At 33.6% G+C, this 27,435-nt stretch overlaps 1 protein-coding gene across 3 annotated transcripts; it reads right to left on the bottom strand.

Annotated features, from left to right (window-relative positions):
* Nucleotides 1-256: 256 nt before the first annotated feature.
* On the bottom strand, nt 257-3,330 carry LOC149833350 (RPM1-interacting protein 4-like). Of its 3 annotated transcripts, none has more exons than XM_090015078.1 (4): nt 3,203-3,330; nt 784-1,374; nt 503-688; nt 257-421 (listed from the first exon to the last, which is right to left on the bottom strand). In XM_090015078.1, the coding sequence occupies exons 1-4, from the start codon at nt 3,206-3,208 to the stop codon at nt 386-388; spliced, it is 819 nt and encodes a 272-aa protein (XP_089871204.1). In that variant the 5' UTR covers nt 3,209-3,330; the 3' UTR covers nt 257-385. The 3 variants fall into 3 exon arrangements, with proteins under 3 accessions (XP_089871204.1, XP_089871202.1, XP_089871203.1); XM_090015076.1 differs by having other exon boundaries at nt 3,176-3,223; XM_090015077.1 differs by lacking the exon at nt 3,203-3,330 and having other exon boundaries at nt 784-1,660.
* Nucleotides 3,331-27,435: the final 24,105 nt, after the last annotated feature.

Below are 27,435 nucleotides of genomic sequence, written 5' to 3'. Positions count from 1 at the left end.
AAAACAACAAAAATCTAATATAACGTCTATTGAGAAGGTTTAAGAGGGTTTTCCATTGGGGAGGTTATTATTTTCCTATAATATATACTAGAAAGTTCATTATGTTGGTAACAATGAAAGAAACTTTTAAAGATGGCGACAGCATTATCCTAAACCACACAAAAAATAGAGAAAGAATTAACTTCTTAGCAATCTTCAATATAAATGTCACACAAGTAGAGAGAATCAACTTCTCAGCAATCCTCAACGTAAATGGAATATAAATGGCACACAACTACACAAGATGAAGAAAGAATCAAGTGCTCAGCAATCATCAATACAAATGGCCTTCGGAAGCTATTTACAGTCTCCACACCACACCACACCCTTGTCTACTGCAATCGGATTACCACTTGCCAAGGCAGGCTGGCCACCACCATGGCTGCACATCAAAAACTTGTTAAGCAAAAAATTGGCAGTACAAACAATGAATAAAGAAAAGAGGTATAGATGCCGAACGTACAGAAGATCTAGCAACTTTCTCTTCATGAACATATGCAGCTGGTTCCTCTGTTCTGATCACAGGAGGCGCTACCGGTCCAAGCTGCCTTTCCTTCCTCGCTTGGTTAAAGACGACAGTATATCCATCAGCGCAAGCCGGATTTGCATCCCAAGCGCCAAATTTCGGGATGGCTGCACCCTTACCCGGCTAAGGACAATTCAAATTCCACCAAAGAAAACACATCACCCTTCTATTACATCAAGATTATTAAGAACAGCCACCATGGTTATGCAGATTCTTACATTGGCATCATCTCGAAGAGCAGGTCTAGTTTTAGGGCGTTCTGGTGTTAAAGGTGCAAAGCGTTGCGCCCCTCCAGGAGGGTCCCTCCTCTCCGATGGAAGTGATGAAGCACCATCTCTAATGGTCACTCTTTCTTGATAATGTGGTTGAGGCGGTGCATGCCCAGCGCTCCACTCAGACCCGCCATTCTCTCTCTGTGCTCGCTTCGCCGAATCACCAGAATCTGGTCCACCATGGACAGCGAACATAGGATGAGGAGGTGACTGTGGGATCTTCCTGCCACCAGCATTACGTTGTGCAGGAGCATCTGTTTGCCTTCTGAGTTCGCTTTCTTCCCTACCTCGAGCACGTTCATGCTTAGGAACATGAGTTGCTGGAGGAGTTCCTTGAAACCCACCATGATTTGCATGAGGGTCATTTGGAAGATCATGATTAGGAGCAAGTGCTGCTGGAGGAGGCCCCGGAAATGCACTGGGATTTTCACGAGAATCATTTGGATTTATCATTTTTCCTGGCCTGCCTCTCCGAGCTTTCTCAAAATGTGCAGTGTAAGGTACTCCATTCTCCCAGTTGCCGAACTTGGGGACGTTCTGCCAATGTGAAAAACATTTAACCATTGTGATTGAAGTGTATAAACTGATGAATGACACCCGCCATTTTCATCTGATGGCATAAACACAATCAAGCCACTGGAAAACATTGGACTCAGGCATTCTGTCATGCAGAGCAAGGTAGAGAAGCACGCTTGCATCTTTCAGAAAGTATTCATGAGGCAGACAATTGGCATACCTTCAAGACCATGAATTAAAGATGAAAATTTCTAGAGGCGCAACAATGAGAAATGAAGGAAAAATCAAGATATGTGAGATCAAGTTACCAACTGCAAATCTATGGTGTTTGTAATCAAGTTATAGGTGTCAACACATTCAAATTCCTAAAATTCAAGAGAAACAAGAAAAGAGAAAGGGTATTGAGATAACTTCCAGTAATAGAACAAAGCAACACTTCTTGAAAGGAAGGGTCTAGCTGGGTCTAACATGATGGACTAAGCACAACATCCGATTCACCATTTCATAAGCCTACTCCACCATAGGAAGGGAACCTAGAGAATGGCTAATAACCAACGAATCTAAGGTTGAACCTGAGAGAAGAAAACACCAGAGCATCCATGACTATATCAACCACCACTGCAAAATGAGACATCTCAACCACTAAAAATGTACTGCAAAGGGAGTTGATATCCAGCACCACAACCTTACAATTCCTAGTTTTCACCTCTGAGATTCTCATGAGATACTGGCCAAGTCACAGTGGTACTTGATTTTTACTCCTCTACCATATCCCTCTGTGCTCTTCTTTGTTGGGAACTCCAAGAACAATTTCCATATTCCAAAATCTTTTGTTCATATCTGTGTGAAACAGCTGCCTATGAACATATCGGCCTTAAAAGTCTAGCACTGGATACAAAAAGAATAAGGATCTGCAAAATTATCTACCATATATACCAATTTACTCCCTATGTTATTTGAAAGATGATAATCTGGACATCCATCAATTTCAGTTGATTATCATCATACATATTCATCACTTAATAATTCAATAAATCACACGGTACAACTCTTAAAGGAACGGAATTTTTAAAGAGAAAAAGAAAAAGGTGACGCCTCACATGATAAGAAAAGGCCTAATTTGGAGCTGCAGTTCAAGGTGGTATGCCAAATGAGTCAGGAAAGAATTCTAGACCAACAAGAGAAACAAAAGGAAAAAAGAAATAGCCTCATCCGTAGACACCATAATCATCTCTAGAAATTCAGAATTCAGGTATTTTGGTGATGAAAAGTGAACTACAACAAAATCATACATCATCTCCTCAAAAGAAATCCCTTTAAACAATCAATTTTAACACATTAAACCAACATCTCCAAAGTTGGATATTTGACACCAGGCCAGTTATGATTCTTGAATTCTTCATCCATGATTCAAAGCCATAAATTTTTGTATTTCATAACAACCAATTATGAATCAGACACCCAATTCAGCCAACAATTATATTCAGAAGAAGACCACAACAGAAAGGTCCATCCTCATCATCGGCGGTGAGAAACTCATGAACTAACACCACCCACAATGCAAAAGGGCGTTAAAAACCATTTTTATCTCAAACCACCACAAATTTAAAAGGAAACAATCGAAATTCAGATCTTCCTAACTAAACTTGCCTACAAAACGTCACCCAAAACCCCCTTTTTCCAAATTCAAAACATCAAAATCCATTCCCCACAAACCACAATCCCCAAGGCAACTCAAAAAATCCAAAAAACAACTTCAAAAACCCCAAAAAAATAAAAAAACCCACACAATTTCCAATCATCGAAAAAAAAAAATTAGCACCTTTCCTAACCACCAACACAAACTCACCGCCATTACAGAAGCACCGACGAGAAGACACCGATCCCTTTCCTCAAGTCTTCGATCAAAACAACACTCCAAAGATGATGAACAAGCAGAAGAAGAAAGATGAGATAAGACCACCTTTATTGTTTGGAAACCAAGAGGAGAGAGAGAGAGTCTTCAAAGCCCACAAGAAATGAAATGAATTGGAAACCTCGAATTCCAACCCTCTTATGAAGAAAGGAAGAAAACCCACTTCCCGCGTTAACCGTTGTCTCCTGTTCACATTCACTCTCTACACCCAAAAAACCGATCCCCCAACTCATCTATACGTATTCCAACCGTATATTTATTCGTACTTAAGTCCCCAAGCTAATAATGCAGATTAGTGAATTCTTTAATCCTCTTTTTGATGGATTTGCTGTTAACATCCAAAACATATTTTACCAAAAAAAAAACTATCTTTTTGCCTTGTAAGATACAACGGTCATCGCAAACGTATGTGCGATGCACAAACCTGCACAGCTGGCAAGGGAGGCCTGACTTAGCATAAAGAGTTATCACAAAAATGATCTAATTTTATAACTTTCGCGAAGATTACACCGGTGACTTACCTTGTGTATTCTTTTCTGAGCCATGTTGCCACCCGGGGGTTTACTATTTGTGAAGGCCCTTTTTTTTGTTTGATAATGATGAAACCTTCCCTGAGAACCAGGTCACTCATGCACCTGAAGGGTTTGATCTGGTGTCTTAAGCTTAACGTCTTCACAAGTATCCGGCGACCCCACGCCGGCGACCCCATCAACCATGCAAGAGTCTTTGCACACAAGGGTCATTTTGTGTACAGAGGAGCTGTCCATTCAATAGAAAAGTGATTACGGATGTAGACCGGGTCTTGGTAGTTATTAGGGGTGTCAGCGGGTCGAGTAGGATCCAATTTCCATCCACGCTTGATCCAACCAGATCGGGGTTTGGTAATAAAGGAAAGGGTTTAATTAATTATCCAGGTGAGACACGTGGGTCTGGTTAAGATTTGGAGCTGGATATGGTTTATGAAATTTCACACCATACTTGGGTCCAACCCGAGTTTCAATTAAGATCGGAAATTTTTCAAGATAAATTATTCAGATACTTTTAGATCAGGATCCAATTTCACATTCTCGACCAAGATTTCATCAGGTTCAGGTGTCCAATTTTCCTGGCCCAGACCTGAACTTTTATCAAGACCCAAAGTCCAGTCCATACCAACTGGGTAAGGATCTCTTGCCAGGGTAATACAACCACAGTTTCTGCATGAAAGAAAGTAGTAACATATTTCACCATGTTATGACACCACCAACGGGGTCGCCTTGATGGCCAGCGGGTGGTTGTGAGGGGTGAAAAGATCAGGTGCAATATGATTGCATAAATATTTGTGCATTAAGCACCTTATCACCCTCTATCTTGGGGACAGGCCTGTCTGGTGTGAGACCCAAGACCTGATGATGCACAATTTTTTGTGCAATCATATTGCACCCTATCCGGACTAGGGTGTCTTCATAGCTTTCAGAGGTGGGCTACCTAAGGCAGGGTGGTCATGGGCCATACCCAGGGTTTGCCTCGCTCCGGCAAGGGCTCCTCATCATAAAAAAAAATACTAATGAGAATCAGTTTGCGAACTAAAATTGCATCTATTCCTAGAAATATCATACAATGGACAAGTTCGGGTAAGAGAAACATGACTATAATTAATGCCCTATTAAATAAAATGAGGCAAATATAGAAACTTTAATTTTAATCACCAAGCTATGGATTGAGATATGGTTAACAGAGCCAACTTATTACAAAATTTCATGTTCGCATGGCCACTGAATCTAGTGGGGCTGTAGCATATGGCTATTTGTAGAGACCATAGTGACAAACGTTTTTTTTGGCAAAATCTTGTTTTTCAAAAATTTGAGAGAAATTGAAAATTTTTCATAAATCTTGCATTTTCAGCAAAATCTAGGCAATAAAAAATTTCATTAAAAAAGAAAAAAAATATTTTTTATAAGAAAATATTAATAAAATTTATTTTAAAATACACGGTTTTTCACGATAAATAATTTGAAAAGTAAATATCACATTTAAATCACGGTATTTATGTTTTTTCATAAATCTTGTGATATTTTGAAAATCTTGCGAGAAATTGCCGTTTTAAACTTTCAGGCAATTTCTCTCTGATATTATCCTGAGATTTTCATAAATCTAGCGATACTTGTCACTATGGTAGAGACCTAGAAGATGATTGGCTATTCAATGTCACCCTAAGAGAGAGAGAGAGAGAGAGAGAGATTTTGTCCCCAACCAAAAGAGAAAGAAACCAATTTCTTTGATTTGGTCAATTCAACATGCTCGAACAGAATATAGTGAAAGTCAACCTGCGTATATTCTGATTTATAAAGATCATCTTTCAATGAGCAATAAACTCGAAATGCAATCAAGCACAAGCATAATGCATGCTTGCATAACTACCTTTTTATCATATATATATATATATATATATATATATATATATATATATATATATATATATATAATACCAATATTGCATTATATAAAATAAAAAGTTTATCTTTATATGTTTTGAATTTTTTGTGGGTTCCACACACGTGATCTATATTGTTTTATGAAAAATAAGTGTTAGATTATGTAATTGTGATGTGTAAGTAGGCTTTTCAAGAGCTTTAAAAACAATGGCTCACAATGATACCAAAATATTTAGACACACAAAAAATTGTATTTTGATATAAAAAAACAATATTCAAGGTGCAATTCTTATCAAATATACCACATGAACACATCTACTTTTTCAGACCCCACATTAATATTTACCTTGCACCAAGCATTGCTTATTAGATATACAAACCCAATAGAGGCCCTTATTACAGTCTTTTTGGAGCAGGGTTAAAAGATTGGTGTTAAATATGATCATCCAACTGGTTCCAGTTTTGCCCACAAGGGCTTCACTCACTCATCTGGTAGGGGCAACATTTTTTTTTTAAAAGAGAAAGCTGGGGTTAGGCAGACCCCTACCAGTTATACAACCATACCATTTGGGGTTCAAACTTGCAACATCATCACAACTGCTCCTGCCAGACAAGCCCCCGTTGGTATGGTAGGGGCAACTTGCAAATGCCACCAAGTTGACAGGACGTCACCAGCGTCCCTTGCTGCAAGGTCGAAGCTGGTGTACTCCCTTGTGGGCAAGGGGGAACCTCAAGGGTTTTACTAACCAGAGGCCAGCCAATTTGCAGTCGGTGATGGGTTTTTTCTTAGATTATCCAAAAAGTGGATCCAGTTTTCTGATTTAAGTCCGCCCGTTTTGGCCGCAGCTGTCAGACAGGCATTCGAGGTTTGATTCCAGTGGGCATTATCCCCTTTGCACAAGCTGAAGCTGGTGGCTCTTTCGGGACGATGGGTGCTTTTGGGTTTACAACCCTCTGGGATGGTTTCTCCGTCCGTGTATATATAAAAAAAAAGCCCACACATTTTTTTAATTGATTTTTTCTTAATTCCTAGTATACAAAACAAGTCCTCTTTTGTTTGAAAGCATTAACATCTCCTTCAATGATCCAGGAGCATGGTATTTGGGCAAGTTGGGGCCTATAGATTAGGCCTAAGCTTGGCCCAAAATGGGTGGGGGGGTTGCAACCCGTGTGTATATATATATATATATATATAACATAAAAAATATAGGATTTATTAAGGTAAAATTGTAATGCCCCAAAAGTCTAACCTCAAAAATACGATCGTTTTTTTTAGACAGCGAAAACATTTTTTTAAAATGAGTTTAAAACTTTGGACAGGTTACAGGTAAGTAAAACAATACAGGACTGAATTCAATTTATATACTGAACATTGAGTCTAGATTCTTAAATTGGACATTGGGTCCAGGTCCACTACAAACTCCATATCCATATTCAAAATCCTAATAAGAGTTAACAAACCATTTACCAAATTAAATATTCAATTTAAATAATAAGTCATCAAACAAATAGTAATGTCATTGTTCAAAATGTCCAATCTAAACATAAACATCCATGATATTTTTTTCTGGATCGAAGGAATGGTCAGTGGCCACCGTAGCATCCCGCCATGTGCCAGTATAATTATTCTGCTTCTGTGTAAAAAATTTGAGAGTCAGAACTAATTTTAATGCTAACAAGGCATGCATATCCAGTCTAAGCATACAGCATATGTTACCAATGCATACGAGATGGTAAACATGCTATCAACCAGTAGTCAATCATTGAAAATTGTAATCAACATATGATCCAACATAGCAATTACAATCAACATGTAATTCAATGTATCAATTACAATCAACATGTAATTCAATACATAGAGAAATATTTTTGAGACATGCAAGAATTCCATTTAAAACATAGAATATAAACAAGAACTTAATTCACATTTATCATATTAGGCCATGTCTTCACACAAGTATAACATTACAAAGCTATGGAAGTTTCAGGCTTTTGTTTCTCTTGCTTAACATAGCTCATGTTGGGTGCTCGCAAAATGTCTATCGTAACAGTTGAGACCACACGAAGGTTTATTATACTATGTGTTTTAAATAACTTGTGTGACTAACTGAAACAGATCCACTGTGAGGTGACCTATAGCTGAAAGAAAGTTCATCAGTTTGTGGTTTGTGTAAGCTTTCTGGATTATACAACATGTAACTACTGGAGTGCTGAAACATACACCCTAGGATTTATTAAGGTAGTTTTGGTCCCCTAAACTCTAAGGACTAAGACCAATGAGACATCTATGGCTCTTGAATATTTTATGTTATGTGGTTCAGCGAAGTCTGTATCACCTACCTTCTTCAAGGTAAGACATAATCAGAATGGGTTATAGGGAGTTGTTATTACAAGTTAAGTGCATTACAACATGTATGTCATTTCACTCAGCACAAAGAGGGCTCAGTAACTCAAGTACACTTTCAAGGCACATTTACATTGTCCATTGACATGAGCCAAAAACTAACCATTTGTTGGTAGGTTTACAATATCATAAGCCCATCAATTCATAGTGCCCCCCTTTACCTTTAAATTGGATGTTCATTGTACCTTCATTGAGGCATACCTCCCCTAGATAACTAATTGTGCTATGTTCATGTGTACCATTTCACTAGTTTAGTATGCCTTAATACAGATTAGTCTAATGACCGATTGCCTATAGCAAGAGCATTCACACGTGCATACATCATTCATACATCTTATAGCATTTACATGTTACATACAACACAACATTGTATCTTAATTCGTGTCTACTGGCACTATAAGGGCTTCACAAAACTGCAAACATATGTGCATACATTTTTTTATGTCTTACAACACAATCATAGCATGTATTTAATTCATAATGCATATAATTCAATTATGCTACACACAATTTAATCATGCAAGACATTAAAGCATTATGTTCATTCATACATTCATGCTATATATCAAATAATCATGCAATGTTTGTACTTTAACAATCGAAACATGCTATCAAACACATGTATAACTTTAAGGCCTTTGTTAGGCTCACACACTATACTAAAATAAGTCAATCACAAGTTAAATCATGTCTTGACCATAGGACCCACTTTTGGTACCCAAACAAGCAAGCACACATGTTCTAATTTTGGTACTACATAGGCATGATTTTACCTGATTTTAACTTCACAAAAATTCATTGTATGCAAACATGTCTTACCTAAATATAGGCACAAATCTCATGTCAAAATCATTAAAAGTGAATTTATAAAAATTTAGACACTACAATCTATTTTTCTGTCACAGAACCAGTTTGTTCAACCTGTCTGTCAATTGAACACTCAATAAAGGCATCTTAAACATTGATATAAATTCAAGCAATATTTGTAATCATAGCATGACATGTCTATAGTAAGCATACCAAAAATTAAAGAAAAATACCTCATGAATATTTAATTAAATATTTTATATCACAAACAGTCTCTGCCTCTGAATAACATGGGATTCAGGATATAACTATTTTTGGGCCATTTTGCCTGATTTTTCATTCATAGAATATAAAGAACTAAAATGCAGGTTTTTATCTCAGATTCTCAATAATGTTAACTATCATCCATAAAAAGATTGGGTCAAAAAAATATAATATCTATAGAATATAATTTTTTTAATACAAGTTTGTTGGAACAAGTACATTATTTTCGACAGAATTTCAAATCCAACTCGCAAAGGGCATCTTTGTCATCCAAACTTGGATCAATATAAAGTTTGAACTAAAATCTTCATCTACATGTATAGAGAGTCCCCATAAACATATAGTTTTTCCCATAGATAGATTTAGGGAAACCAAATTTATAAAATCATTGGTTGGATCTAAAATCTCAAGAAAACAACTTGTTATTCAAGAAACTTATCGAGAAACCAAACATGCATCCATATTCACCATAGAAATTTACCAAAACGATTTTTCATCCATTAAATCATGCATAATAACATCCTAACATGATTTTAATTCAGATCTAAACATCATATCATGATATCATTTATAAAACGCATCAAGAAACCATAAAGAACATGAATCTTTCAAAACGAGTCTCCTGAAAACCTATTTTAGGTTTTGAAACCGTAAAAACACTTAGAAACCATAAAATCTCATATCCTACTTAGATCTGGACCACTTTACGATCGTAGGATGCATAGGGAATTCATCCACATGCATGAATTGTGTATGTTAGCCCATGCATGCATCCGATGTTAACGAAACCCTATCTCAAAGATTGTACGGTCTATGTAGCCTTTGTCTTTAACACACAAGCCTTTTGAAAACTCCACCAATGAATGGTTCAATTCCAAGGTTCAACAATGAAGGTCTTCTTCAACCCAAGGGCATAGTGGAGGAAGGAGATAGGCAAGAGATAGAGATAGAGAGAGTCAGCCAGGAGATAAAAGAGAGTGAGAGTTTTTGAAAATCCTGCAAGGTACCTCCTTTTTATAGATTTTCAAACCTTAGCCTAAGCTGTAACGCCCCAAAATTTTAACTCAAAAACTATGAGAATTTTTCTTAAACACATTTTTAAAATATTAATAGCGAAAATCATTTATAAGCAAAATCAATTAAAAAATTTGGTGGGTTATAGATTTATCAAACCATACATCAAATTTAATTGAAATTATCAATCACAAAAACAATTTAATTGAGTCTCATAAGTTTAAAATAACATCAAAGTTAAATTTAATGTCAATCCAAAAATCCCTAAGAAAGGAAAAAGGTTGGCTCTTGACTCGTTGCCACATCCTGCCATCGCTAGCTCTCCTCACTCAATGCCTGCATTTATATTTTAGGGTCAGACTGATCAAGTCTCCAGTAGAAACATATTTATCCAACATAGGTAAACCAAATCCTGTATACATGAATATATTATAATAAATTCACACATTAATTTAGACAAATATACATTTCAAGTATGCATAATATCACAGTTGCATAACACGAATAGACTTTAAAAATAATTTGCATTCTTTTGCATGAATAGGTAAACAATGCATGCACTTACCGTTGAAGAACAGATAGCTTTTTTATGCATGAGTGACTTTATTTGCCCTTATTTAAGTTTTCTTTTATGTAATGCATGCCATGACTGAATAAATGCATAAACATTTAAGGTTTCACTTCTTAGCCCTATGGGTACTACACAAACTTAACCTTAGATCAGGACTAGGTTTTAGGAGGGGTGTATTCAAATAAGTTATGGCTTAACCATGGTCGGACATCTTTCACCAGTCTTGGGTGAGGGATGACTTATCCGAGAGAGAACTTCCAACACCTCTATCCTAATGCATTAGACTTCACTCATGAGTTCCTTACCTACTACCCTATGGCTATTGTGGAGGTTTCTCCTACATTCGTGGTTTGGAAGGCCCAACCTTTCATGTTGATGTCAATTTTTATAAAACGATTTTAGAAAGATATTTTAATATAAAAACAACGTGAAAGCCAAACATCAAAAATAAAAACTGGGTCGCACGAGTGGTGGAGTCTAGGTCGATCTCAAAGAACGGGGGATACTTTGTATTCAAACACGCAACTAAACTACGCTTTATTGCCAAAAATAGAAAAGTACGAGAAAATAAACTACTTAACTATTACATCAAATTTTACCCTACGTAGAGGGTTTAAATTTGGTTTTATTACAAACCCAAAATTAAGTGAAAATTAAATTCTTAATTCTAAAAGAAAAAAACAAAAATGTCTTCTGCGCTCGCGCCTCGTGTCACGTATCGGAGGCGTGCTACCATGTATCACTCGCTTGTCTCCACTCCACGCTTTTCTGCAAGATACAAAAGCAAAACACACAGCAGGAACGAGAAATCTACCATAGAAATCAAACAAAAATCTAATAAAAATTACAAAAACATGAATGAATAACATGAACTAACTATAATACTAATTGTAACTACTACACTAAAAGAAAGATTAGTAAAATATACTATCTAATAAGAATTCAAGAAATAATTCAAGAAAGCAAGAAATCAAGAAATTACTAACTCGAAAGAACAAGAAAGCTCTCTGCTGAATATAGCTACCTAATTAATTAACTCAAATTTATACTAATCAGCTAATTTGAGTTAAGCAAAGTGCAATTATTAGACACATGCAAGATTAAAATGACTAACTAATTTAATTACCAAATTTGAATTAAAACTAATCGAACAACTAGATCTAAGCCACTTAATTAAATGCTGAAAATAATAACTAACTATTTAATAAAGACTAACTTAACCAAGTAATGATTAATACTATTGATGTCTAATATAAGAAGAATACAACATACTAACCTAACCTATCTAATATATTATAATCAACTAACCTATATACTACGTTGACTGACTCAAAAGCATTGAAATTAACTAAACACGGCATGAAAGGATTCTAATCTAATTGAAATTCAAGAAAACAACATGAAGCAATAAACTAATGTTGGTCCTATTTACCTAAATAAACTAGTGAATCAAAAACAAGAACTCATATGGAACTATACTATGTAATCTTATGTTAACCACTATGTCGATCACATAAATTACTTAATCAGTATTATTCTACTAACCTGTTCAAAACAACCGAATCAACTTGCTGAATTCAACTTACCTACTGACACTAAATACCAAAGATCTGATTGCAGATTTATTAGATTTAACTCAGAAGCGAAATAACCAAGAGCAAGAACACAAGTTAAACAAAAAGAATTCTATTTCTAAATCAATATATGTGAAACAATACTTACCTAACCCAAGTACCTAAACCAGACTTATATGTTTTACCTTTTATATTATATCCACTGAACTGGTTGTGGCCTGTGCACTAATGACAACAACAAAACAAAAAACAAAAAAACAAAAGACGCTACTGTAAAGAAACTAATAAAAACTATAAATGTTGCTCGAAATAAATACTCAATGCTATGTTATCACTTGATCTGCTATTGAAATAAAAAAAATCTTGACTGAGAACTACTATTAATTAATCTAATTGACTGAGAAATGAGAACAATCAGACTGTACTCTAAACAAACATATACTTGACTAAAAGAAGGTGTAACGACTAAAAGAGAGAAAACGCAGATGCAAATGATATGCGATGTTGAACAAGAAACATGATGAACAAAATAAAAAAAATAGACAGATGCCAAAATAAAAAAAGACAACAATGAAAATGCACATAAATGATGAAATGAAAATGCACAAAAATGAGCAAATGTGATGAAGAACAAAATCAAACAATTAACCAAAGTGCGCAGGAAGAAAAAAAATTTGAAACAACGAATGAAAATACAATGTTGATGCTATGAAACAAAAGGAAACTGAAACACAGCATAATAAAGAATGTAAATGCAGAGTGAAATAGAAAAAAAATGTAAAAACACAAAAACAACAAATCAAAACACACAAGAATCAATTAATCAACAAATATATTTTTTTCATTTAATCAATTTAGCATCTAATCTAACGAGAAACGAAAGGGAGAAGAGAGAATGGCCTTACCGAATTGCTGGAGGGGTTGAGAGGAGAGAGAATGGTCTCTCCCCGGCGTTGACGTTCCCATTGTAGAAGCACCCCACCGACGAGAAAAAGAGGTTGAGAAGAGAAGAAGAGGAGGAAGGGAGAAGGAGAGAATAAGGACCAGTGGGAAAGAAGGGTTGAGAGAGAAGAGGAGAGCCGTCTATTCCAAAGGGAGGACCCCATCTTCTTCCTCTACGTGTGGTTTTTCAAAGAGGGCATTAGGTTACTTTTTATTTTGTTTTAAAAACACACCTCCTAATTCTACAAAATTTCAAAAGAAGGCTTGTGCTAAAAAGATGTTCACTAAAACTCGTTCCTACATTGTTTACTAAACTACTAAAAACTCTAAGAAATATGAATGTGATTCTTTATTTTTCGAACTTAAACTAATTGAAGTCTAAACTACTCAGACTCTAATCTCAACAAAAGAGGAAAATACGAATGAAAGAAATTTTCTAAACTACTAAAACCCTAAAATGCGAAATATGACTTGAAATTCAAGATTTTTCGATATATTTTTTTTCACGCGATTTCTCGAAACTAGCAATAAAATTTGGGGATTCAATGCGCTTTTCTACTGGATCATGCATAAGTTAAATGATTTAAATGCTAAAATAAATGCATGATCACATGCTCAAAAACTTGATTACACAGAGCTTAAAGTATCGCTTACCCTCTCATTGTAAACCTCAATAGAATTAATGTTCATATCATATTTTTTTAATATCAATAATTCTACTATTTTTTCATGTGTACACATAATGAATCTATCACTAAGATTCACGCCTCTATTTTGGGCACCTTGATGCATAATTCAATGTCAATAATGTTGATATGCAAGGCATGCAAATAGTAAAATATTCACTTTTACTTATGCATTCATTCATAGGCATTGAACATGATTAATAATATGTATTCATAAATAATCACATGCAACACTACAATACACATGCATATGCAATTCAGTAGTAGTATTCATTCAATCATGAGCATGCAATAACAATTTATCTGATGTCATGCTCATTAGGACTTTAAAACATGTATTTACATAATACTACATGTCACATTTGCGCGCTCACTAAACATTTAAATCCATGCATTAATATAAAGAATTCATACTTTCATAGTTTAACTGACCCTTGGTTTGAGACTCAGGCAAAAATCTGCCATGTTGTTGCAATAGTCGCTATTTTGTACATATTCTAAAATCAGAGCTCATTTTTCTACCGAACATACACATTTTTATCTGCTTTCATATGCCATAAACCATTTATAAAAACTCTTCTAAACGAGAGAGATACGAATGTTTTACTGGGTAGTGGTTGGTAGCCGCAACAAATCGACGATTTCACTTTGACAAATTAAAAAAGTTAAATTGTGTCATGTATGATTTTTTTTAGTTACTTTCACGATATTAGGGATTTTCTGCTGATAATATTATCATATATGAAACAACTTAACATGCACAACAATTACAAAAGAACAATACATGAATAGGATTAATAACACATGCAAAAGTAGACAATTTTGATATAGTCGATCTAAAGATTTTCATAACACTAAAGTAAAAATTCAGTTTAAAACATGTTTACCATATTTAAATTTATAAAGAACTATGTCATAACTAAACCATGAGTGGTTCAACCCTCTATAACACTACAAGTCCTTGTTTCTCATAACACTCAAAGAATCGATAAAATAATGATCATTTTCCATTTTTTTTAATCTCTTCCTTTATTTTATTTTATTTTTGAAACTAATAGATCACATCTTTGACTAAGGTTGGTCTGGTCTGATTCATACCAAAGAAATACTCAGAACTGATCTACAAATGGACTAGCTTCTTGCTTTATATCCACATACACGAGAAAATATAAATCAATGCCCAATAGCATATGGATGGCTATTCTCACTCTTTTTTCTTTTTTTTCTTGTGGTTGTTGTCACAACCCAAACAGGCTTACTAAAGTCGATCAGACCCAGTCCTAATGGGGGCTGGTCTGTCTCATTTCATTATCCCATAACAGGTCTGATCCATAAACGGATCAGACCCTAGGTTCCCTATATCACAAGTATTTTTTTGAAGTGCATATACTTTTTTTTCTTTGAAACTGAACCGACCCCGCCCATCTTAGAATTGATATGGTTTGTATATTGAGGTTGATTCAGTTCTTGATCCTACTTGAATTCAATTTCAAGATATAGGCTAGGCGTGTGTGCTTGAATTCCTATATCCGACATCTAAAACCGACTAGTTCAGGACACTAATATGGTTCAACAAAAAAAGTATTTAGGTATGCTAACATTCAGAGAAAAGAGAGAGAAGAAGAGAAGAGATAGTAGAATAGAATGGAACGGGAGGGGGGCGTGAGCTCCTCCCTTATGTTTGTTTTTTTAAATCTTTTAACCTTCTAAATCTTTTTTTTATTCCAGCTCATTTATTTTTAAAAACATTTTGTCAAGATTCAAAAATTAATTTTCTTGCTTATATCCTATTCTACTAGGTATATATTTTTTTCTAAGTTTTAAACCTAAGTTATATAAATTACACAATATAAACTATATTATATATGTATACTCACATTGGCTTACCTCTTAAAGAGGTTACAACCATACATAAGATACATAAGAGGGCCCACTAGGATGGGACGGTCCCCTGTTGTTCCAAACTTGCCAAAAAAATATTTTAGAAACTGTAGATTTTTAACACTTTAGCCCATGTTAAATTTTTTTTTTAAGTTTTGACCCTTACTAAATTTCTTGAAAGACATATTTACAGCCACATAAGAACGGCCCACTAGGGTGGGACATCCCACCCTACTGAGTCTCCTTTCTTAAAAAAACAAAACAAAATTTCCAATTAGCTCAATCTTTATTTTCTTTTCTTTTTAGCCTAGGTTTATTTTAAGAAACTTAGTGATATAAATTAACTTTAATTTCAAGTATGTGTTTTCTTTGAAATTTTCAGAATTTTACCATGTAAGAAATGCCACATAGGCGGACGTCCCACCCCATGGAACACTTACAATTTATAAAATTTAGTTAATTATAATTTTTTATTCTATAAAATTCCCTATCTATAATTTTTCTATAGATTTTCATTTTGGATTTCATATCCAACCAAGATCCAAGTCTATTGGAGTAAACTTACATTACATTCATATCCGAATAAAATCCAAATTCATCTGAAACTATACTTGATTTAATTTAGATTAAAATTACTAATTAATTTTATTTAACTTCACTTTAAATTTGATTCCAAATGCGAATTTCACTAGAATAAATTTTGATTCTTTATAAGGCATATTCTAAATTTTAATTTAGCCTTAATTAAAAATTATATATTTCTTTTATGTAAAAAATTTATTATTTTTAATATTTTAAAATATTTTAAAAAATCACAGGTGTTAAACAAGTTAGGTATCATTCTCTACGCACTCTGAACTGTCCTACCCCCAAGATCCTACTCTAAAAAGTGTGGAGTATTGGACTCTGTCAAAACTTTTCTACCAAAGATCCTATCTTCAAGAATATTTTTTTAGTTAATCAATTAATTAATATATTATTTTTAAAATTAGGGAGGGGATGCTACTTGGCATTCCCAAGTTAATCCCTACTTGAGATAGGGACTTTCCAAAACTTTATAGGAGGTTAAGGTTCTAAATGTTCTCCATATTTCTCTCCCATGTACCTACTTTATTTCAAATGAAACTTAGCTCAGTAACTTGTTGGTTTTAAAGTTTTAACCACATTAGAGAGGGGTGCCGCTTGGCCTCCTTGATAATTTTTCAAGTTTACTTTTTATCTCATTAGGTAGTTTTCCAATAATCTAAGGTAACTCCTAAGTAATTAACTTATATAATTATTCTACCTAGTTACTCTTAAATTACCACATAGTAAATAAGGAGAGAGAGTGGGGAATGTCTCTCCCTTGCTAGAATATCTATTAAAATAATATTTTAATATCATCCATTGTCACTTGGCAATTTGGATCCAAATGAAACCTACGTAGTGGGGGGCATCACACTCAATGGATCCAAATCTCAATTAGATTCATCCAAACATTTAATTTAGATCCAAAATCATCTATATTGAGTACTAATTAAATTTGAAGCTAAATCTAAATTAAATTTAACAGAAACTTTAAATTGAAATTCACTTTACAATTAGATTATACAATCAAAATCAATTCGAACTTCGCTTTCACTTTAAATTCGACTTAAATATAAATTCAACCTCAAATTGAACATTAAATTAAACAATATTGTTAGTTTAAATTCAACATTAATCAAGAACTAAATTCAAGTCATAACTACACATAAAATTCATATTTATTTTATTTATAAATCCAAAATTCATATGTATTACAAAAATCCTATTGGTTAGCCAGGTAAAATAGGTAAGTATACCATTTACTAAAATAATTAGGGTAAAAACTTTTAACCATCAAAAATTTAAGAACCCGTCTAAATCCTTGTGATTCAAGGAGTTGCAAATACCTTTATTTTCTAAGAGAAGTTTAAATGGGTATTTTGAAGGAGTTGGAATCGGTTGATTCTCAGCCAAAAAATCTGGCCTCCCTCCAACTCTTTCTCCCAAACCTTTCCCAATTAACCATATTCAATGTCACATCATATAACTGTCTCGAATTACATCCCAACTCCTCCGACGTAGGGATGGCAGTGGGGTGGGCGGGGGACAAGGTCTCCACCCCCGCCCCGCCTCAAGATTAGAATCTCCATCCTCGGTGGGGATGGATTTTAACCTCCACCCCCGCCTTCGTCCCCGTTTCATGTCCTCCATCCCCGGTTCAAAGGGGGATGAAGAGGGGCGGGGCGGGGATATTGCGGGGAAAAGTGATGGGGACGAGTCGGGGCGGGGATCGTGGCGGGGAGGGAAAAAGTTTACGTCCATCCCTACCTCTATCCCCTAACGGGGATGGATTTTAACCTTCATCCCTGCCTCCATCCCCGTTTCATACCCTTCATCCCCGGTCCAAACGGGGTGAGGCGGGCGGGGCCCGCTTTCCCCATGTCCACTGCCATCCCTACTAGGACGATAGGCTCCCAAACATAGCATAAAGGAATACAATATCACCTTTGTTTTTCAAACGCATAAACAACTTCCTAAACGTCATTCTTCTAAACATCCACCATTAAAGTAGTTTGACCAAATTTTACCAAATGCATAAACTCCCATTCCAATTACCAGTTCCCAAAGAGCCTTAACGAGAGTTTTCATATTGGTACTTGAAATTAAGAACCTATTGGCATTTGCCTCAAAGAGAGAGAGAGAGAGGCACTGACTTCTCTCCTTTGTGAAAACGGTATGATGATTGTTTAAAAAAAAAAAAAAGTCTAAAAAGTCATTTATCATCATCTGTTTTCACATTAAAGAGCATGTGCCACGAAAAATCCGGGGTGGGGCCCACAACCACCATACCTCATGTGTCAACAGGGTTTGATCCGGTGAGTTTGAAAAAGTCATACGCCCTCACAACCACCCCGCTGGTCACGTGGGCAACCCCATGATGGTAAAAAAGGAGCCTGTCTTTGTCATACTATCACTTGGGCCCCAACAATGCTAGAATGCGGCCATAGCCAGAAACAAGTCCAGCTCGGATCAGATGCAGGCTCAACCAAATCTGACCAAGCAAAACACGAGACTCACAATCACCAAATGGGACAAATATCGCCGATATTTTGATTTTTTTATTGATTTTAACGTGAGAAACTTTCAAAATAAAATTTCAAATAACACCTTTTTCTTCGATACATCATCACAAGTTCGTTGTGATTTTTAACAATTTTATTTTATATATATTTTTCATATTTCCCTAGTTTCAAATCAAAAATACTGTGACAATTTAACATTTCAGCAGCAACAGAAAGTTAAGGTGCCAACCAAACTTGTATATTCCAATTTCCAATCTATTTTTCTAGGCAAACAAGCTGGTTGCTGCATTCTGTCACCATCCAACTTCATTTGCGTGCCGCAGAAGTCCAAGGGTTTCCACGGAAACGCGCAGAATCCCATGCATTTCTGCAGGGCCCACCGCACCATTGCAAACATGAATAGGAGATGAACCAAAAGTTTCTTACCAACACATTGGTAAAATTAACCTAAGAAAATGACATCTTGATGTTAAGGTGGTCAAGAATTGGAAAGGTCTCCTGTCAAAAAAAAAAAATGTGAAAGCTCCAAGTCTAAATTGCAATAAAAACCCTCAAAGAAATATTTTACTCACACCTAAATAATATAAATAATATAATCAAATGATAAAATGGACTAAGATTGTTGAACTTGCAAATCCAGTTTGACCATTTAATTCTTTCTTATTTTTTAACACCAAACACAGAGAAACCGCTGTTTGAGCAATTACAAAGTGCAGCAAAGAAGATTGTAGCCCACAACATTCTCGCCAAACCATGCTCACCCAGTCTATGTTAAGGGTGTGGGCCTGAAATACCCCCAAGAGCAAGATCAAGTTTTTTCACAAATTATGGAATATTTTTATGGGTGATTTTCATATAAGTGCCTACATAAAAGCGTCAATGGGTCAGGTTTGACCCCGACCTGACCCATTCCAAACCCTACAGGGTCAGGGTTTGGTGATAAACAAGGAGGTCCGATTAGAATCCAGGTCACAATAAAAGGGTCCAATTAATATTGGGTATGGTTTGTGAAATTTCATACCAAACCCAGGACCAATCCGAGCTTTGACTAAGATACAAAAAATTTTAATGTAAAAAAGATAAAAAAAATATTATTTCACCGAGTATGGTCTGGGTCTGGTTCATGTGGTCCTTACAGGATCAGAGTATGGTTTTTCTTATGGTGAGCCCGATTGGACCTGGTACCAGCATCTCAAATGAGATATGGGTTTGGTTCCACCTGAATCCAAACCAAACCCAACCCATTGACACCCCTATGCCTACATAGTGACATATGAAAATTTTACATTCAACTGCCGCAAGTTTCAAATATTTAAGGTAGATACTTAACTTTTTAAGAAATTACTCAAGTGAGTGCTTGAATTGCTTTATCTCTTTGAAATTATTTGTTTACCCTCAAGTATAGCTACAGAAGTAGAGTTCTAAAAAAAAGTGACATTCAGTAAGTTAAAAAGGAGAGTTAAAATCATCATTTTCAAGAATTCGCTAGAATTAGGTGAATGAAAGAGCGACTCTAGCATCCACTTGAACAATTTTTTGAAAGGTTAGACATCTATCTTAAATATTTAAAATCATAGGTTGCTAATTGTAAATTTGTAATACATTAGGCACCTATTGGAAATATTATTGTTGACCCCAATTAGAAAATATAAAAATATGGCCAAATTATTATTTACTTCGCCCTTTGCCACCTAAAAATTTGGGTGTCTGATTTTTCAGGTGGCAACGTCTATGGTATCAAATTTTTTCAGGTGACAACTAACATGGTGCTTGATTTTTTCAGGCGACAATTACATGGCGCCTGATTTTTTTTTCAGGCAACAATTACATGATTAAGGTGTTTAGTTTGTTAGGCAACAAAAAGGGTAAAACTGTCAAAAAAAACAAGTGGTCGTGTTTAGCATATTTTGAATAGTAAATTGACCGTGTTTGATATATTTTTCTAATATCTGCCAAAACAAAGAATGATGCCCAAAGTGAGTATCATTTAAATCATTTACAGTTCAAAATATCATTATATGTCTATTTTATAGTTGGTAGATGAGGGAAGAGCATCTTGATGATGCACATGTTGGGGCCTTGCCAAACCCTAGCGTTATTTTTTTTTTAAGTATCGTGGTGATGATGACAGATAACTTAGCGTAGGAAATATATATATATATATATATATATATATATATATATATATTTAAACCAAGGTATTGATTAGGACCCATTAAGTGATTGGTTCTCAGCGAGGGTGTCTAGTTATACAAAAAAAAGACAAAGGTATCAACCATTTTTTTTAAATCTTGTGATTTTGTCCCAAGGTTTTCAAAAAACAATAACAATCCCAAAGAACATGATGTTTTATCATGGTATTATCTCAATATTCATGCAATATTTATATTCTTTTATATATTTTTATATGTTTAATGTTTTTTCTTATAATTTTATCTATTTTCTTATATATTTTAAAAATTAAATTAACCGATTTGTTTCCAAGATTTTTCCGAGAAAAATAAATGTCTTCAATTTATCGTGAGATCTTCCTTTGCCAAGAAAATCCCTATAACAGATCTTGTGGCTATGGTTCATTGAGATAGGGAATAAATGGAGTTGGATAGACCGTTGACTGGTCAAATTTGACATGACCTCTTCCAAACGCCTAAGAAAAAAAAAAACAGGTCCAAGTTTTGCAATATTTATTATTGGCATTATTATATGCACAAAATATGTATTGTGAACAAATACAGTTTAACAAGGTTGGGTTTACCATTTCCACATTTGACTAGTCCCTTTCTCACGATCAATGTTATCAAAACCGGTCTGAATCAGGCTGAATCTTTCGATTCAGATCAAATCGTCCCCAAAACGATTCGAGGTGGATTCAATTCTCTTTTTTAATATTTTTAAAAAGGTTAAAATAGATTTTTATTATTTTTTTTATGACACGTGTCATCTGGTCGTGAAAAAGGGTCAATTCGCTAGCGATTAGATTCAGAGGTTTTTCTGAGAAACTGATTCCCCTACTGAACCGATTTTAACAACATTGCTCATGATAACAACCTTTAACTTTTCTAATCCTTTTCTTCCAAATCAATAGAAAATAAACAATCAATTCTCGGGTCGTGGTCAAAAGATAACAAGTTGTACGACCAAGAGACATTTTTTTACACAATGTTTTAGTTATGCATGGATCTACTTTTGGAAGAGAGAAACTCTCGTAGGAAAAGAAAGTTTTGCCTATGAGAGTTTTTTTATATGAAAAGTTCTCCAAAAAAAGGTTTTTCGCTTGTTTGTTTAGTATGAAAAAAAATAGAGTGGAAAAAATGTGAAAAAATAAGAGAGATGAAGAGGAGGGTGGTGGTGAGATGGGGGTGGCGGTGAGTAGTGTAAAAATAAATTCTCTTGCTAGGAAATATTTTTTCATCCGTAGTGGAGGAATGTTTCCTATCAAAAAATGTACTTTTTAGAAAAAAAACTCTCAATGTAAAAGTCTCTCTCGTTTGGAAAGGTTGAAAGATTCGTACAGATTTTTTCATTTTGCATCACTTTTCCTACATCTTTCGTGCTTGTAAACGTACCCGCTGTCTCTCTTTGATATTCAAGTTCCTCTGTCAACTCAAGATAAATTCAGGCCTTTTAGCACTTCAGCGGGAAGAGAGGATGCCCTGGACCGGGAAGGGGGGAAGTGTTCTTTACTATGTTGGCATGACACCCTATTCAAGAGAAGTGACCTGCTCTTTGTGCATACAAGCTTATTTCGATCAATGATCACGGTTCTGAGGATCGTTATTACTCTTCGGATTGCTTTCAAAGGCAAACTCATGACCCAAGATCAACTCTAAAGCTTATCGCCTCATCCCTATTTGAATCAGGGATGGAGGACATGAAACGAGGATGAAGACGGGGGTGGAGGTTTAAATCCATCCCCATGCGGGGATGGAGGTTCTAATCTTGAGACGGGGCGGGGGTGGAGATCCTGTCCCCCGCCCCGGTCCATTGCCATCCCTAAACTTGACACACGATAAATGCCGAAAGTGGTTTACCTAGGTAGGTTTGGAATAGGTGAACAAATCAGAATATTTTGGGTTTTCATATCTTTCCATGGAAACTCATCAATTTTCTAGCTACATCTAAATGCACCTTTTGAAAGTACCACCTATGAAAAGTTTGTAACTTTAGGGCACATTTGGAAGTTTGAAAATTATATAAAAAGTAATACAAAATTAAAAATTTGTACTGTCTTTTTACTCTTCCAAACAAGAGAAATTTTTTCTTTAAGAAAGTTTTTCTAAAAAATACATTTTTAAATAAAACATATTTTTTAATAAAAAACATTCATCCATAATGAGGAAAATTTTGTAGGTTCTCACTAGTCTCACTACCACCACCACCATCTATCTCACCACTACCACCAACACCAACACCACCCACCTCTCCAAAAACCACCCTCCCTACAATGATTTTTCATAATCCATTACCACAATTTATCTCACCACCACCATTACCACCCATGATCACCCACCTTTCGAAAAAATGATGCCAAAGAAGCTCCACCACCACCATGACCACCATCCATCTCACTACCAACATTATCACTCATGTCTCGAAAAATCGCCCTCTTCATGATAATTTTTCACCATATGTATTTTTACTATTACCATCCATCATCACCCACCTCTAAAAAAAAGAGGCAATTATTGAAAATCATAGTTAAAAGTAGTTATTAACTACAACTCAATAAATAGTCATAGTCAATAATAGATCTTGAGACTTTTAACTATAACCCTTAAACTATGGCTTCCGTAGTTAATATTTTTGCCATTTTTTTTTGTGGAGCAGGTAAAAATGAAGTATTAATATTTTATTCCCGCGAAACAAAATATTTTTTCCTCCCTCTCTTTTTTTCCTTTTCATTCCCCTTCGTGCACTCGCCTCTCATCCATCTCTCACGGGTGCCTCTCGTCCCTCTCCCCTCGACTCTCGTTCTCGCATCGCCGCACACTCTCACCTTTGTGGCTTCGTCCCCTTCTGTGATTGTGGCAAAACTTTTATGTTTTGCAAAGTCCATTTGACCTTTTGAAATAGATTTTTGAAAATAATTCGCCTTCATTTTTGAAATTTGTGAAAAAATTGAGAGACAGAACTCGCTCATCACTACGAAGTTCAACCGTTCCTATCACCTTTATCATGAGTAATTGAACCAAGGATCGAATTTATGTATTTGTTTTGCCAAAATTTACCTAAGAAATTATTCTAAGTCCTAAATACACATAGAATCATGCTTGTGCTATGATTTTTGAAACGTAATGCATGCTTTTGAAATTTTGCTTTGATTTTAAAAAGTGTTTGAAAAATATTTCGGAATTGAAGGTGCAAGTGATTTTGAAGTTGATTTGAAAATATGCATTTGAAGAATGGTTCGAAAAATATCTTGAAATTGATTTGAGATGATTTTGAGAATCACTCAAAATTATTAAAACCTGCAATTGATTTGAACCTGAGATCGAAATTGAAAGTAAATTTTGAAGTTTGAACTAGAAATTGAGATTGAAGTAGAAAGATTGAATTTGAAAATGAAAATTGAAATCGAATTTTGAAATTAAAAGTTGAAATTAAAACTGAAATCTGATTTGAAAATTGACATTTGAAATTGAAATCAAAGATGAAATTAAAATAAAAAATTAAAATTAAAAAATGAAATATGAAATTAAAATTGAAATCAAAATTGAGACTTAAATTTAATTAATTTTGAAGTTTGAAAATTGAAAAACGAATTTAGAATTTAAATTGAAATTGAAACTTTATTTTGATATTTTGAAATTGAGAACTGGATTTGAAATTGAAACTCAAATTGAAAATTGAAATTGTTTTGAAAATAACTTGAGAATTACTTGAAAAATGTTTTGAGATTGAAATTGAAATCGAAATTTAAGTTTAAAATTGAATTTGTTTTAAAATTTGGAATCGAAAATGAAACTTGAAATTGAAAATTGAAAATTGAAAATTGAAAATTGTAAATTGAAAATTATAAATTGAAAATTGAAAATTGAATTTGGAATTTGAATTTGAATTTGAATTTAAACTTTGAAATTGAAATTGGAATTTGAAAATTAAAATTGAAGATTGAAATTGAAAGAAAAATTGAAATTGATTTGAATTTGGAAATTGAATTGAAAATTACTTAGAAAATATTTTAAAAATAATTGAAAACCACTTGAAAAATATTTTAAAATTGATGTTATTTTAAAAAATAAAAAACAATGATACAATTCTATTCTAAATGATGAATGCATTGTTTTATAAAGAATTTTTGAAAGAATTTTATTGAAAATTATTTGAAATTTGAAAGAGAATTTTGTGCCTTTATAGAATTAAAACAAGATTAATTTGTCGTATATCCATGACTATGGGTACAAATATATTTTGAATTAATCTTTATTTAAATTCTAATAAAGAAAGAAAAGATTTTTAAATTTTAAAATATGATGATTTTTAAAAAATAACCTAAGAGTGTAGGTCAATTTTTGCTTTAATAAATGATAATAAATGTAAGTATTATTTGTCTTTTGACTATGGCCACAATTACAAACTTTACTAAGTTTATTAAACTCTACTAAAGTGGTGCGCGTGTCATTCGTGTTTCACCATAATGCATTTAAAATAAAAAATAAAAATACAACAATTATTCAGAAAAATTCAAAATTAAACTATATGCCCATTCTTTCCTAAACTAAGCATAAAGTAAAATTTCCATTAATTGATTAATTAAAGCCCTTTGAATTAATACACCAATTGATAAACCAACAAAAATAAAAAATTCTTGTAAAATTAACAAAATTGTTAAAAATAAATATAGCCTTTTATGGATTTTCCTTCAATTATTGAAAAATTAAGGAAAATAACCAAAATTAGCCTTTTATACCCCCACAAATAAAGAAAAATAAAAAACAAATGCAAATGATGACTTTGCAAAATATTCAAAAAATGTGTTTTAAAGTTTTTAATTTTAGAAATTGAGACTTGAAATATATAAATTCACTTTAAATTTTGAATTCAACTTTGAAATTAAGGATTTTGTAAAAAGAGATATTGAAAATTATTGAAATAAAAGGCAAATGAACTCCAAAACTTGTTAAAATGAAGCTAAGGCATTTTAAATTGATCAAAAATATTTTTAATTTATGAAATATATGAATTACATTTGAAAAATGAATTTTAAGATGTTAAAATGCCCCATTTAATTTTATTTTAACAAAGAAAATGATTTTTATAAAATCAGTTTTGAAAAATGTAATGAATGAAGGGTCAAATGACTATAGAAATTTATGAAAATTTATATAAAAACTCCTAACAACCTTAAAAACACTCTAAATTGGAAAATTCAAAAAAATATTGGAGAAAAAACCAAATTTGGATTTTTTATCCAATTAAAATAAGATTTTGTAGAATCAGGATTTACAAACAAACCCTGTTAGAGCATTTCAGGTGAATGAAGGTCTAAACTAACTCAAATTAAGCTTAAAATGCATTCATAGATTCAGAACACATCAAAGAAATATCTCTTTTACAGAACTTCAAAATCATTTTTAAAACTTAAGATATGAATGAAACATCAAAGCATTAAATTTAAAAACCGAAAATTTGATTTTAGCAGACATGTTTCTATAATTTGAGTATTTAAGAGGCTAAACCAACTCAAGTTCCTTCAAATTTATGATAGAAGTTGCTTAACACAATCAGAAAACAACTCTAATTTATAAAAATGAAAAATCAATCTTTGTTTGAAAATGGTTACTTCAGAAAGTCACAGTTCCATCTCAGGAAATAGACCTATTACAGAACTTAAAGTTTTGTAACCAGTCTTGTTTTTTAGTAGAATTGAAATATCAAATTAATATGAAAGTTTATGAACTTTAACATGGTTAAACTAGACATAAAATATAAGAAAACCCTTTTTACATATTTCAAAAATGAGTTTTCATTATAGAGAGCTAATCTAAATAAGATGAGATAAAATTTAAGTAAAGATTAATGAGGCAAAATGATAGAGTTCTGATTTTTTATTGGAATTGAATATGGAAAATCTATAAAAATTATTAAAAATTTGTAGAGATAAACTATACATTCAAAGGAGAAAGATTTAATTTACAGATCTAGAAAATGATATCCCATTAGGAAGATCTAATACAAGAAAGTTGGTTTAAATTCTGTGTAAAACCTGTCAAAGGAAATCGACAGAGTTCTAGTTTTTTATCTGAATGCAATATGAAAAAATAATAAAAAAAAATGAAATTTGGCATGCATAAACTAGATATTCTAAGTAAGAAATTACTTTTTAAATATCTGGAAAATGATCTCTCATTAGAGAGATATAAATGCAACAAGTTGATCCTGGGTCTGAGCAACGCCTGAGATTGCAAACAGATAGAGTTTCGACTTAAAATACAAAAGAAATAAAAACCTACAATAAAAATGGCTGAAATTTTATAAAATTGAACTACACATACAGATGAAGAAAAGTCATTTTACAGAT

Source organism: Nuphar pumila, chromosome 7, assembly GCF_984573655.1.
Source record: "Nuphar pumila chromosome 7, dmNupPumi1.hap1.1, whole genome shotgun sequence".
Taxonomy (NCBI): domain Eukaryota; kingdom Viridiplantae; phylum Streptophyta; class Magnoliopsida; order Nymphaeales; family Nymphaeaceae; genus Nuphar; species Nuphar pumila.
This window is presented reverse-complemented; position numbering and strand designations above follow the sequence as displayed.